This window comes from Triticum aestivum, chromosome 2B, assembly GCF_018294505.1.
Source record: "Triticum aestivum cultivar Chinese Spring chromosome 2B, IWGSC CS RefSeq v2.1, whole genome shotgun sequence".
NCBI classification, from domain to species: domain Eukaryota; kingdom Viridiplantae; phylum Streptophyta; class Magnoliopsida; order Poales; family Poaceae; genus Triticum; species Triticum aestivum.
Window position 1 is genome coordinate 591,035,528 of NC_057798.1, and position 15,364 is coordinate 591,050,891.

General features: G+C 44.1%; 1 protein-coding gene across 1 annotated transcript; it reads left to right on the forward strand.

The window, feature by feature from the left end:
- Positions 1-7,662: 7,662 nt before the first annotated feature.
- On the forward strand, positions 7,663-14,414 carry LOC123041728 (U-box domain-containing protein 57-like). Its single transcript, XM_044464298.1, has 12 exons — positions 7,663-8,501; positions 8,647-8,769; positions 10,045-10,167; positions 11,082-11,135; positions 11,254-11,342; positions 11,438-11,546; positions 11,638-11,706; positions 11,781-11,891; positions 12,263-12,350; positions 12,452-12,690; positions 12,757-13,491; positions 13,731-14,414. The coding sequence occupies exons 1-12, from the start codon at positions 8,475-8,477 to the stop codon at positions 13,926-13,928; spliced, it is 1,965 nt and encodes a 654-aa protein (XP_044320233.1). The 5' UTR covers positions 7,663-8,474; the 3' UTR covers positions 13,929-14,414.
- Positions 14,415-15,364: the final 950 nt, after the last annotated feature.

Sequence of the window (15,364 nt, forward strand, 5' to 3'; positions counted from 1 at the left end):
GTGGAACTTATTTTGCAGAGCCGGACACTATCCTTGTGATCAAAATCTTCTATGAAGTATTCGGAGGAGGAACCCGCCTTGCAATGCCGAAGACAATATGCGCGCCAGACTCGTCGTCATTGAAGCCTGGTTCAGGGGCTACTGAGGGAGTCCTGGATTAGGGGGTGTCCGGATGGCCGGATTATGACCTTTGGCCGAACTCCTAGACTATGAAGATACAATATTGAAGACTTCGTCCCGTGTCCGGATGGGATTTTCCTTGGCGTGGAAGGCAAGCTTGGCGATACGGATGTGTAGATCTCCTACCATTGTAACCGACTCTGTGTAACCCTAACCCTCTTTGGTGCCTATATAAACCAGAGGGTTTTAGTCCGTAGGACGAACAACAATCATACCATAGGCTAGCTTCTAGGGTTTAGCCTCTCTGATCTCGTGGTAGATCTACTCTTGTACTACCCATATCATCAATATTAATCAAGCAGGAGTAGGGTTTTACCTCCATCGAGAGGGCCCGAACCTAGGTAAAAACATCGTGTCCCTTGTCTCCTGTTACCATCCGCCTAGACGCACAGTTCGGGACCCCCTACCCGAGATCCGCCGGTTTTGACACCGACAATATTCATCATTATTTTCATGGAAACTAGAAGAACATGCTTTTATAAAGGAATCTTTCTTAGCACGTAACCTAGCGGTTATTTCTTTGCACTCATCAATGGAAATTCTCATGGCTTTGAGTGACTCATTGATATCATGCTTAGTTGGATTAGATCTAAGTTTCAAAGAATCAAAATCAAGTAAAAGCCTATCAACGTTCCTAGCCAAATCATCAACTTTAAGCAATTTTTCTTCAAGCAAAGCATTAAAATTCTTTTGAGAGATCATAAATTCTTTAACACTATTCTCAAAATCAGAGGGCATCTTATTAAAATTTCCATAAGAGTTGTTGTAGGAATTTTCATAATTATTAGAGGAATTACTAGGGAACGGTCTAGGATTAAAGTTTCCTCTATAAGCATTGTTACCAAAATTATTCCTACCAACAAAATTCACATCCAAAGATTCATTATTATTCTCAATCAAGGTAGACAAAGGCATATCATTGGGATCAATAGGAGCACTCTTAGTAGCAAACAATTTCATAAGTTCATCCATCTTTCCACTCAAAACATTAATTTCTTCTATAGCATGCGCTTTTTTACTAGTAGATCTTTCAGTGTGCCATTGAGAATAATTACCCATAATGTTATCAAGGAGTTTAGTAGCTTCTCCTAAGGTGATTTCCATAAAAGTGCCTCCCACGGCCGAATCTAAAATATTTCTAGAAGCAAAATGCAATCCGGCATAAAAGTTCTGTATGATCATCCATAAATTCAAACCATGAGTAGGGCAATTGTGAATCATTAATTTCATTCTTTCCCAATATTGGGCAACATGCTCATGATCAAGTTGTTTAAAATTCATAATATCGTTTCTAAGAGAGATGATCTTAGTGGGAGGAAAATACTTAGAGATAAAAGCATCTTTGCACTTATTCCATGAATCAACACTATTCTTAGGAAAAGATGAAAACCAAATTTTAGCATGATCTCTAAGTGAAAACGGAAATAACTTCAATTTAACAATATCATTATTCGTATCTTTCTTCTTTTGCATCTCACACAAATCAACAAAGTTGTTTAGATGAGTAGCGGCATCTTCACTAGGAAGGCCGGAGAATTGATCTTTCATAACAAGATTCAGCAAAGCAGCATTGATTTCACAAGACTCAACATCATTAAGAGGAGCAATTGGAGTACTAAGGAAATCATTATTATTGGTATTGGAAAAGTCACACAATTTGGTATTATCTTGCACCATCGTGGCAAGCAATCCAACACACAAGCAAACAAAAAAGAAAGCGAAAGAGAGAGGAGATTGGGAAAGAGAGGGCGAATAAAGCGGCAAGGGTGAAGTGGGGGGGAGGAAAACGAGAGGCAAATGGCAAATAATGTAATGCGAGGGAGATGAGTTTTGTGATGGGTACTTGGTATGTCTTGACTTGAGCGAAGACCTCTCCGACAACGGCGCCAGAAGTCCTTCTTGCTACGTCTTGAGCTTGCATTGGTTTTCCTTGAAGAGGAAAGGGTGATGCAGCAATAGTAACATAAGTATTTCCCTCAGTTTTTGAGAACCAAGGTATCAATCCAGTAGGAGGCTCCTCAAAAGTCCCACGCACCTACACAAACAAACAAGAACCTCGCAACCAACGCAATAAAGGGGTTGTCAATCCCTTCATGGCCACTTGCAAAGTGAGATCTGATAGAGATAATATGATAAGATAAATATTTTTGGTATTTTTATGATATAGATTGGAAAGTAAAAGATGCAAATAAAAGTAGATGGAAAACTTATATGATAGAAGATAGACCCGGGGGCCATAGGTTTCACTAGTGGCTTCTCTTAAGATAGCATAAGTATTACGGTGGGTGAACAACTTACTGTCGAGCAATTGATAGAAAAGCAGATAGTTATGAGATTATCTAGGCATGATCATTTATATAGGCATCACGTCCGTGACAAATAGATCGAAACGATTCTGCATCTACTACTATTACTCCACACATCGACCGACTCCTGCCTGCATCTAGAGTATTAAGTTCATAAGAACAGAGTAACACATTAAGAAAGATGACATGATGTAGAGGGATAAACTCATGCAATATGATATAAACCCCATCTTTTTATCCTCGATGGCAACAAACAATATGTGCCTTGCTTCCCCTGTTGTCAATGGAAAAGGATACCACAAGATTGAACCCAAAGCTAAGCACTTCTCCCATTGCAAGAAAGATCAATCTAGTAGGCCAAACCAAACTGATAATTCGAAGAGACTTGCAAAGATAACTTAATCACACATAAAAGATTTCAGAGGAGATTCAAATATTTCTCATAGATAAACTTGATCATAAACCCACAATTCATTGGATCTCGACAAACACACCGCAAAAAGAGTTAGATCAAATAGATCTCCAAGAAGATCGAGGAGAACATTGTATTGAGATTCAAGGAGAGAGAAGAAGCCATCTAGCTAATAACTATGGACCCGAAGGTCTGTGGTAAACTACTCACAACTCATAGGAGAGGCCTTGGAGATGATGTAGAGGCCCTCCGTGGTCGATTCCCCCTTCGGCGGAGCGCCGCCGAAGGCTCCAAGATGGGATCTCGCGGATACAGAAGGTTGCGGCCTTGGAAATAGTTTTTTGTGGTGCTCCTCGATGGTTTCAGGGTACGGGAGTATATATAGGAGGAAGAAGTAGGTCAGTGGACGCTCGAGGGGCCCACGAGGGTGGGGGGCGCGCCGGGCACTCTCATGGCCGCCTCGATTGTTGCTTGACGTCCACTCCAAGTCTCCAGGTTTGCATTTGTTCGAAAAAGATCGCTCGCAAATGTTTCATCCCGTTTGGACTCCGTTCGATATTCCTTTTCTTCGAAACACTAAAATAGGCAAAAAAATAGTAATTCGGGCTGGGCCTCCGGTTAGTAGGTTAGTCCCAAAAATGATATAAAAGTGTATAGTAAAGCCCATATACATCCAAAACGGGTAATATAATAGCATGGAACAATCAAAATTATAGATATGTTGGAGACGTATCATATGGTGGTTGAGGTCATTAAGGATTACCTCATCCGTGCAATTGCTGCAAAACATCGAGATCACGTCATTGTCACATCAATCCTTGATCTTGTTTTTAACAAGTAGGAATCTAGCCCAAAAGTGGTGGGCTGTTTCCTGAGGCTGCTGCCGCACATACATTAAGTCGCATATGTCCGGAGGACCGGAGTTGCTTGGGTAATATTGCTTGTGGTGGGTGGGCGGGTTCAAATCTGAATCCTGACCCACTGAGAAGTGTAGATTCTGAAGAATTTCCTAGGTTACAGGCCTGGGCTCCGAAGCATCCGGTGCGTTTTTAGGCTCAACGCCCGATTCCATGTTCGGAGGACAAGAAGTGTCTTCCAGAAGACGGGAGTCCGGTTCTCCGAGCTCAGAAATCTGGACATACTTTGTTCTCAACGTAGGAGGAGAGTCATTGTCGGCTTGTTCCTCCATGATTGCCACATGATGGGTGATCGGTGGAGATCCGATTTCTCTCTGATCGGGTTTAAGCCCAATCCGATCATAGTTGGTTGCGACCCCCAGGGCGGCGATGCGATCTAGCAGTTCGTTTAAGGCCGATATATCTGCCGGTTCCATCTTGTCAGGGCTGACGCGGAGGCGATTTTTGGCGATGAGTTGGGCTGCTTCTGGCTTGATGGCCGGGCGAGCGCCCATGATGAAGCTGCCGAGCTAGAGGGTTTGCCCTAAATCTAGGGCTTCTCCGGAAGTGATGCTGTCCTTCATGACAATGCGATCCATCAATCCTTCTGTAAACGGCACAGAGGAACTCTCAATGAAAGCACCAATGTTGGTGTCCAAACCGACAGATCTCGGGTAGGGGGTCTCGAACTGTGCATCTAAGGACCGAAGGTAACAAGGAGGCAGGGGACACGATGTTTACCCAGGTTCGGGCCCTCTTAATAGAGGTAATACCCTACTTCCTGCTTGATTGACCTTGATGAGTATAGGGGTTACAAGAGTTGATCTACCTCGAGATCATAATGGCTAAACCATAGATGTCTAACCTGTATGATTGTGATCGCCCTTAAGGACCAAGCCCTCCGGTTTATATAGGCACCAGAGGGGACTAGGATTGTACAAAGTCGGTTTACAGAGGAAGGAAACTACACATCCGGACGCCAAGCTTGCCGTCCACGCAAAGGAGAGTCCCATCCGGACACGGGAGAAGGCCTTTGGTTTTGTATATCTTCACGTCCCGTTAGTCCGACCCACGTCACATAGGCCGATCTCCGAGGACCCCATAATCCAGGACTCCCTGAGCAGGTCTAGTCGATAGCGCCATTAGAGGAGATCGGGGATAGTCTAACAACCTCCAAGGCAGCCTTAGCACACGAGACACCACAGGCCATCTACCTGCAGCAGGTGATGATTATGACACCGGTGGGCACATCCTCAGCCTTAACAACTCCGATTGCATCCAACGCCATCAGGACCGCATATGCAGGCGCGGGGCTCGTTGTTGCACATCTCATACCATCACAACATCAACACCACAGGCGCCTCTCATTATCCCCCAGCAGCAGAATGGCTCAACACTAGTCAAAAAAGTGCTAGCCACAACTTTCATTAGTGGCGGGCCGGTTCCCAGCAACGCCAACACTACTTTTTTCAAATAGTGTTGGCGTCGGACAATTTGGTATGACATTGCTACTACCATACCGTTGGCGTACATTGTTTCTTGCACGCCATAGATTTTTTTGAGTTTTTTTATGTGTGCTACCGTTTTCTATGGCGTGGCCCATTAGGCCCACGCCAGCACTACCCATTGGGCCAATGCTAGCAAAAAATGCCATGCCCAGTAAAAAACCAGTAAGTCAGATTCACTACGAACTCACATTGAACACCCTTTCTTCTTCGTCCCACCTTCTTGAACAACACCGCCACCGCCGCCCAACCACGCCACTCTTCACCGCCGGAACTGCTCGGCCGCCGCCAACTCCGGCAAAGGAGGTGAGGTCTCCCCTCTTCCCCTCGCGAATCTTCTTCCCCTCCCCAAGTGTGTCTCCCTTCGGTGGCGGATCTGATCTAGAAAATTTCTTTTGATAGATGGAGTAGATGATTGGTTTATATATGAATGGATATGGTAACTGTGCGTCTCCCTTCAGTGGCGGATTCGAGCTAGTTTAGTAGAAATTGATATATTTAGTAGAAATGGATAGAATGTGTTATGTGTAGAATGAGAGTTTTGGTACGTAGTTTCCTTAGAAATGTGCACTAGAGAAATCAGGGCAAGTCCTCATGTCCAAAAATTTTAGGCGGATAATTTGTTATAACTATCATCCGGTTCCAGAAGAAAGAGAAAATAGCATTGGAAGTTAAAAGTCACTTGTCGAGCTTTTCTGTCGATTGATCCTCTATAAATTGGAAGGTCTGTTTACAAAGGCTTATTCCTTAATGACCCACTCAAGCAGGATCATCGTCGTTCATATTATATAATTTCTATAGACCAACATATCTAGTTTGCTATGCAATTTGCTGTTGTAGGTCACCACATGCTATCTAGTTTAATTAGTTCTATACATTACAATAATTGAACTACTTTACATTGGTGTCAATATTGAGTCATATGAAATTGCATATTATCTTGATCGTATAGCGATGTGTTTGTAGGTCATGGCCAATTCTGGAGGCTACAACGAGTCGGTGTGTGATGTGGACATGGCCAACAATGAATTCTTAGACACTTATGAGTATGTCATCAAGAGCGTGCAAGGGGAAAATGACGAGCTACAGATGGAGATTAAAGAGCTACACAAGGAGACTATTCTGCTCATTAAGGAGACTAATCAGCTTAGGGACAAGAGGGATAAGCTCGTCGAGGATCGGGATAAACTGAAGGAGGAGAGGAGACTCCTCAGGGCTAAGAGGATTGACCTGAAGATGGACATAGATCATTTCAGAAGAGAAGGAGAGGGGGATAGAAAGAAGCTTCGCCAGCTGGGCATACTCCTTAATGAAGATTAGGTTTTTAAGTAGCTAGTTAGTTCATCTTATTAGTTGATGACGATCGAGTAACTAGAGTACTTGAGTGAGCAACGTTTGTGAAGTTTAATATCAACTTGTTGAGTTCATGAGCCTCTTCTGTAACAATTATCTATCAAGTACCTAGTGTTGATGAGTATATTGTGTTCATCAGTATCTATTAAGTAAGTAGCTAGTGTTGATGAGCAATTTTTTTATTACGAAAAAACCATTTGCAGGCATTGGACAAGTAGGCACACCAGAGTTAAGATGAACTTAGTGTTGCCGTTGGACTGGTGATACGCCAGCACCATGTAGGATACTACTGACATGTCCTCCAATGCCATCACTATATCTTAGCAATGGCGCCATATTAGTGGTGTCGTGTGTCTACGCCAGCAAGGCAGTTTTTGGCACGCCATAGCTAGGCTTTTCTCCACTAGTGCAAGCGCCTTGGGTTGGTCTGCCTGGCTTCTTCACGCCTCCAGCCGGCACCTCCATGATCGATTCTCCCTCCGGTAGAGTACCAGAAAAGGCCTCCAGATGAGATCGCGGAAGAATAAAAAATTGCAACAACGGAAAAAGTGTTTCGAGTGGCTCTTTGGTTGTTTGGGAACATTTGAGAATTTACAGAGGTTGAATTATGTCAAATAGAGTTGCGTGGGAGGTGGGCTCCCCCCCCCCCCCCCCAGGCGCGTCGGGTGAGCTCGACGCTCTCTCGTAGATCTTATGGCCTCCTCCTGAACATTCTAGTGTCCCTTCTGGTCCAAAAAAATTACCGTAAAGTTTCATTATATTTGGACTTTGTTTGGTACCGATTTTCTAAAAAGCCAAAAACAAGCAAAAAACAAGAACCGACTCTAGGCACTGAGTTAATAGGTTAGTAAAAAAAATACAATAGCATAATAAAGCATATAAAGCATCAAAGATTGGTAATATAATAACATGAAACAATCAAAAAAATTAGATACGTAGGGAACGTATTACGGCACATGTGCCCTTCTATTGCGGCGCAGCAAGACGCCATGGATGAGGCCAATGTGCCTCAGAGTAGCATCAATGCCACCGCAGGGACATGTGAACCGGACACGCCGCTCAACTGATGCGAACTCCAGCGAGCACACGCCCGTGACCGCTCGGGCGAGGGCGAGTTCCAGCGCACCCGTGCCCCTGCCCTTGCTCACTTCAGCGAGGCAGAGCTCGATTTGGTCGGGAAGTCGAGCGCCAAACCTTGCTATGGCCCCCAGTGGCTTCGCATCAATGACCCAATGCTGCAGGGCATCTACATAATGAGCCCCGCAACCTCCTGCTACCTCCCGTTGTCGTCCTGCCCCGGCAAACGCCGCCGTGCGCCAAGCCATCATCCTGAAGCTCCCCTGTCACCCCCGCTTCGACTACAAGTTCTTGGTGAGCTATGGTGTCCCCTTTTCCCGCTCTCCTGGCTAGCACATGTGGCTAGTATGAGTTGACGAGGACACAGGTGCGTTCGCGACACACATGATATTTTTTTTACCTAGTTAGCTCTCGACTAGCATGACGCATCTGTCAAGAAGTGATCAAACAGTGCAAATCAGCCGATCAATGTTTTTTTGAAAATGAATTACGCAATAAGCGATGAATTTTGTAAAAAAATTAGGAACTAGGTAGTTTTATGCAAATCAATTCGCCGAAAATATGATAATTTCCTACAATTAACTCGACTCCATAAAGAGAAAACCGCGAACACCACCTTAAACCCTCCCCGCGGCGGCCGTATTCGGAGCTGCTGCCTCGCACTCGCACAACTTCGAGGGGAGCTGTTCGGGAATCCCGCGGCGAGCGAAGCCCGGGGTCTCCGTCTCGTCGCTCCGTCGCGGCGATGCCTCCTCCGACTATCAGCATAAAGGTCCGCAATCCTCTTCCGCTTCTGAACTTCCTTTCCTGCCGCAACTTTAACCCGATGATTATTTGATCCGAGGCAGCGGCGCAGGGACCTATGATTATCAGCCTCCGATCTAATTGTTGAGGTTTCTTTGCCTGGCTTTCCCCAGGTGGCAACGGACGCAGATTTATCCTCGCAGATTGGGAAAGATGGCTTCTATTTTGATCTCGTCGATTTCGACAGAGTAAGGGCTATCCAGGTCCCGGATAACATGCCTATATCCCGATTGAAGGTACCACCTTACCTTATTCAACTAGAAGTACCACTGCTTCACTAGGAAGCTTAAACCCTAAATTTGGTCTATAGGATTTTGTACTTTTAATTTTAAGAGATTTATCCTTAAGACTTCAAGTAACTGAGACAACTAGGCTTTTAGTTTAGGAGAAGTTAGGCCTTGCCTTAGCTCCTAGCAATTTTTGGTGCTAATTGAAGCAGACAGTCTCTCATTTAGTTGCAAACGAAGTTTCTTTGTTTCCTTTAGTCATTATTATAACATATGTTTGCTTGAAAAGATGGAATCTAAGCTAAACTAGACGTGCCCACAATCTTACCAATTTTTCTTTTTTTCCCCTAAATTATCTCTTGTTCATAGCGACCACTCCTGCAAGCATTTCAGCAACTCTGTTCATGGTTTTTGCTATGTTGTATTTCTTATGTTTTGTAATGCCATCATTCATCTGAACTCTGAAGTACTCCCTCCGTAAACTAATATAAGAGCGTTTAGATTACTACTTTAGTGATCTAAACGCTCTTATATTAGTTTACAGAGGGAGTATCTGTTTAATGCAAGTCTATTATGGAAATCACGAGTAGCTGTACAAATTATCCACTCCACCCTTCTTTAATGGAGTATAACAGGTTTAAGTGGTCGTAGACTTGTTGCATGTCATATAACAGGGCTATGTATGTACAACCTTCATCACTCGGGCACGGCTGCACCTTATTGCAAAGAGAAAATAGCATTAGAACTTCCTAAACCATCACAAGTTCCTCAATTGGCTCTCTTAACTTGAATTTCTAGGCTGGGGCTTCGTAAACTTGTCTTCATTTCTCACCTAGCTCAGTTCCAGAAAAAAGTGCCACATGAGCATCCCCCTCATCGTCTTCTGTCAGTATAACAGACAGGGAGCTATGTGAGGAGCAGAGGCAAGTTCGGGGAGCACCAGGGATATCAATATTATGATTTTTTGCGATGCCGTTTTTCAGAAACAAGTGCAATGGAGCTCAAGCTGCATTTATAGTGTTAGTATGTATGGTGTAGTATCACTGAATTTGCTAAGAAATTTCTACCTCATTTTTTAGCTTAAGAAATCCAGATAATTAGCACGATTTCTTTAATTTCCCATCAGTTGTATACCTTGACCCCTTGTAAGATTGAATGATGTGTTTCTACTTTTATGTTGTTTATAGGTATATCTTGTGTAAGCAGACAAATCTGTCTGTCTCCAGCTTATTGTTTCTGATGGTTCATAATGACTTCAGTATGAATTGGTTAAGTTGTTCGCAGGAGGAAATTGCAGTAGAATTCAGCATCCCAGTTCAATCTCAACGCCTCTGGTTGTTTTGTAAAAGGCAAAACGATACTTGCCGTCCTCACTCACCATTTTCTACTGAAGAAAACAATCTACTTGTAAGAAGGCATTTTCCATTCTGTGTTCCGATTATCGTTGTAGATAACTTATGTTCTTATTGGTTCTTGATACAGCTCTTCTTGGCAGAACTTTGGGATTGGTAGCCCGTTTTTGTCTAGCTAGTTTGGGTGTTATCATGTTATCTATTAGAAATTGGGCGTTGCTGAGTTTGCTGGCTGTACGTTTAAGGATGCCTGGGTTATATTCTTATTACAACAAAATAACCACACCAGGACCAAAGTCCCTGGCTGGTCTCTTTTCTTACCTTATCTATCTACTATTGGTGTATCTATTTGTAAGAATATTATCATCAATATTCTATTGTACGAAGCAAGAAATATACAGCGTTCTCTAGCATCTTCCTATATTATTGAATAGCCTTTAAAGCATCCGCCAGTGCTTAGATGAGGGCGAGCGCCATAGCCTCGGTCCTTGGACCCTTAACCAAGCTGTTAGAGGGCATCCTAGCCTACCCACCCATTTAAGGGATAAGGTCCAGCTAGTTAGAATTAAGAAGCCACACTCAATGTTTTTGTTACGACTAATCATCTTAATATACCATAATTCATGCTTAGAAATGTTTAATAGTTAATATGTAATTTCTAAGCTAATCATGAGTTTAGCACAAATTCGAATGGTGCATCACGGAGAAGCTCAAATTAGCCTTTAGTTCAGCAAGAATAAGGAATCCCCTCAGGGTTTGAGCTGGCCTGGCGCACTCAAGCAGTAGACGCAGCCAATCAGTGTCGTACCTTGTAGTCTGTGCTATCTCATCTGTCTCAGGCAACCCGTTATATGAAATGATTGTTAAAGTACGTATATTATATCTCCTCTTCCTATCAGATCGGTCTTTTGGGATAATTGGTTGATAGGAATATCCAACAATTATAACTTCAAATAATTACTCTTGCAGGTGGGTGGCCTATTGATAGGATCAGGTCTTCATAGTGTGAAGCTGTTTTTGGAGGTTGATCCTGAACTTGAACATATCTCTCTTTTCCTTCGTGGGTGTCTGTAAAAAGGACCCTTCTTGTTCAATCCAATGGTTTATTTATTTATTTTCTATCACTATTGGCTCCTTGTAGGTGCTCAATGCTTCTTCCCCACAAAATCTGAGCAGCAACGATGCATTAGTGTTTTTAAAGCTTTATGACCCAGAACAAGCACAAATACGGTCAGTACCCTTAGAAGTTAATACTCTCTCGTTCTTTTCTTTTTATCAGTTGAGATCTTTAAGTTAATACTCTGTTCTCTCAATGAGGCTCACAGATATATCAGAACGCTTTTTGTAAAAGCTTCATCAAGGCCTTCAGATATTCTTCCGAAACTAAGAAATCTAGCTGGTTTTTGTGCAGACGAAGAAATGGAATTGTATGAGGTCAGGTTTTGCACTACTGCAGCCTTGCTGCTCCTAATCTCAAATGCAGTTTTCCATTTACACATTCCTGGTTTCTCACTTTAATATGCAGGAAATCAAATTCAACCCTTTTGTTAGGTGTGATGCCATAGATGCCAATATTACCTTCTCAGGCAGCGAGGTCTGTAATTCGTGCACGCGTCTTCACGTTTCCACGCCCTTTTAACACTTACTTTGTTCCTGTTCTTCTTGCAGATTAGGCATGGGGATATCATTTGTTACCAGAAAAGTGCAAAGTCTTTGAGCCACCAGGCATACCCTTCTGTTCCAATATTCTTCCAGAATATTTTGAAGGCAGTTGTTCTGGTGCTTTACTTTTCCTGTTTTCCATCTTTGACGACTTAAATTCTAGCTCACTGCTATTGGTGGCACGATTATATTTTCCGCCTTCATTTGTAGGGCTTTCCCTTGGATGCTTCTTCCCCTCATTCCCCTTTTAAGATTCGTGGCAATCTGATCGTTGATCCTTTTGTTATTTTTCAGCTTTTTTATTTCTTATTTTCCTAAACAGTTGACTATGGGTTTGGAGGAACAGAAACATATTGTTACTGTTATTAATGTTATGATGCTGGCATCTGGCCAACGTTTATATATTCCTTGCAGTTCCTTGTATTTTGTAGTTTGTACCATTAGCAGGGTGCCATTTATATTTACATAATGACACGAATTTCATGTAGGGGGGGCAAAGGAAGATATGTGCTCTGGAAGAGGAGGTTGTTAGATTGAAACGTCAGTCTGACCTTCAAATAGAGAAGGCAAAAAAGGGTAGTTCTACTAACCGAGAACTTTGTCTAGCTTTTCGTTCTTCATTGTTCAAAAGCATAAATTGGTTGCAGCAATGTATAAGATACACTAATGAAATGCAGAATGTAAGCAATTGAAACATGAGCGAGACAATGCGGTGCGACAGCTGAATGAGCTGCAGGATCAGAATCCTCAGATTATTCTCGAGTTTCCCATCACGAATTTGGTAGAAGCAACGCAGAACTTCAGTGACCTGTGTAAGGTTGGAGACACCGAATATGGAAGCGTTTATAAAGGCATTATACAGGACAACGCAGCAGCTATCAAGCTATCCAAATCTGATACTTTATTTCAACAAGAGGTAGCCTATGCCTTAGTATGATGGTTTCATTTGGCTGATCCTGTTACTAACATAAGGTTATCGCAGGTTTCTATTCTTTGTCAAGGCAGACATCCAAACATTGTCGACTGCATTGGAAAATGTTCTGAAGTTTCAGCCCTTGTGTATGAGTGGTTACCAAATGGAAACCTTGAAGATCACATTGTTCGTGCTAATGGATCTCCATCTCTCTCATGGCACACCCGTATGCAGATCATTGGTGAGGTTTGTTCTGCACTGCTTTTCCTGCACTTGCGTGCTTTGGTCCATGGCGATCTCCGGCCTTGTAACATCTTTGTCGACGCCAACTTCAGAAGCAAGATCTGCAACTTTGGTATGTTAACCCTGTTTCTCCAGCCCGGCAACCACCAGTTAGACCTGACAGCAAGGCTGCCATACCTGGACCCGGAGTTCCTCACCACCGGAGACCTCATGCCGCTTTCCGACGTCTACTCTCTGGGTGTTATAATTCTGCGTCTTCTGACTGGAATGCCTCCCTTGAGTATTGCAAAGAAAGTTTCAGAAGCATTGGAGAATAATAGCTTGCACACGCTGATTGATAAATCAGCAGGGAACTGGCCATATGTACAAGCCAAGCAGTTAGCCGTCGTTGGTCTTAGCTGTGTGGAAATGACGAGGGAAAAGCGACCTGATCTCTTAACAGAAGTATGGTCAGTTATTGAGCCCCTTATCAGGAAGCCTCCTGCAGCCTCATGGCCATGTGTCCAATCAGCAGTTAGAGGAAGCTGCGCGCCTGATCACTTGATTTGTCCAATTCTTATGGTAAATAACTTTTGTCAGTACTTCTATCATTTCCAATAGCTTGGGGTCTGGCGACATGTTTTTATACTAGGATAGGAATTTTCTTATTCATGTGGAAACAGGTTAGACGACAAAATTTTGAAGCATGCTAGGGGCCAGTTAATAACATATTTTGCCCTTCGTTTCTTGGAGTGGTTATAATGCATGTCTAAAAGCTTCCCTGCCTAATGACCACCGGGTGGTAAACCTGTACATTTCAGGATATTATGAAGGATCCTCAAGTGGCATCTGATGGATTCACCTACGAAGCAGAAGCCATAAGGCGCTGGTTTGATGGCGGGAACAACAGGTCTCCGATGACGAACTTGCCGCTAGCAAATCATGATCTTGTCCCAAATCTTGCCCTCCTCTCTTCTATCCAGGAGTACCTTGAGCAGCAGAGGCAGCCAGCTTCCTGAACCTCAATCTTCTGACGACATTAAGGCAATAGGGCTATATGTATATGTATAACTGGCTGCGTAGGTATCCTGTACATTCGTGACCAGCTTACCTCTAGTTGATCTTGTTATATTCACAATCTGTAGCCGGATTTTTTTTCCCCGAAACCAAGGACCCCTCCCTCTGGCGGCGGCGATTAGGGTTTCGACGTGGAACACGACGGCGCTCGCTGATCTCGTCGGCGAGGCGCGCGGGGCTTGGATCGGGCGTGATGGCATCATCTCAGCCTGTCGACGCCAACCAGAAGGATGGGGGGAAGGGCTCCCCTCGGTCAGCAAGAACACATCTCGAAGAGGCGTTGGGGAAGTTGGATATCTCTGAAGAAGAAGCCACGCCGCTGATTCTGGATGATCGCGTGGAAGGAGGCCCGGCGAAGTGGTTGCTGGCAGGCAAGATCTTGCACCGTAATCTGTACCATATCCAGACGATCACCAACGCCCTTCGCCCGGCTTGGGGCAACCCAAGGGGACTACAGTTCCGCCCTGCTGGTCCTAACATGTTTGTGGCTGAGTTTGAGAATCAACGAGATAGAGATCGAGTTTGGAGTGGATCACCGTGGCACCTGAACAAAAACGCTGTGATTCTATCGGAGTTTGAAGATTGTATGAGGCCGGATGAATTGAAATTTGACAAGCTCCAAGTGTGGGCTAGGGTTTTAAACCTCCCATACAATCTTCGGGATGATGCATGGGCTGGACCTATTGCTAGACAGATTGACCCCAAGGCACAGCTAGCAAAGTTTGATCACATCGGGGGCTATCTGCGGGCTAGGGTTACCATTGAAGTGGACAAGCCTCTGAGAAGGTGGATATTAATTGACTCGGCCAGGAGGAAGAGGGTTGATCCCTATGATATTTAGTATGATCAAATCCCTTATTTTTGCTTCTCCTGCGGCCGCCTTGGACACTCGGAGTTGCACTGCCCTGCACCGGGGACTCGAGATGCCAACGGCGACTTGCCGTTCGGGTCCAAGCTAAGGGCTGCTGACGAGTCCAAAAAACCAGCCTCTAGTGGCAACTCTTCCCGGAGCCAGAATTCAGAGTAGAGCAGCAAGAACAATACTAGGAATTCTTGCTCTAAGGAAGATGCGGGGGTAGAGGTAAATTCACCTGTGAAGAACATGCAGCAGTATAAGAGGGAGGAGGGGCCGAATTCAGTCTACAAACCAAAACAGCAGCTCCTCCTTACCTCGGGCCAGGGCGAACACAGCAAGGATTCAGAAGACCCAATCATATCTGATGGAAAGCTGGACGATAAGGAGGGGGAGGGGAGAGAGTTTGCACGTGATCCAAAGAAGAAGAAGCCTACACCGGAAAATTCGGCAGAGACCGCGGCGCGGTCCTGCCCGTCCCAATGAGATGCATGAGTTGGAACTGCCGGGGGCTTGGGAACCCCG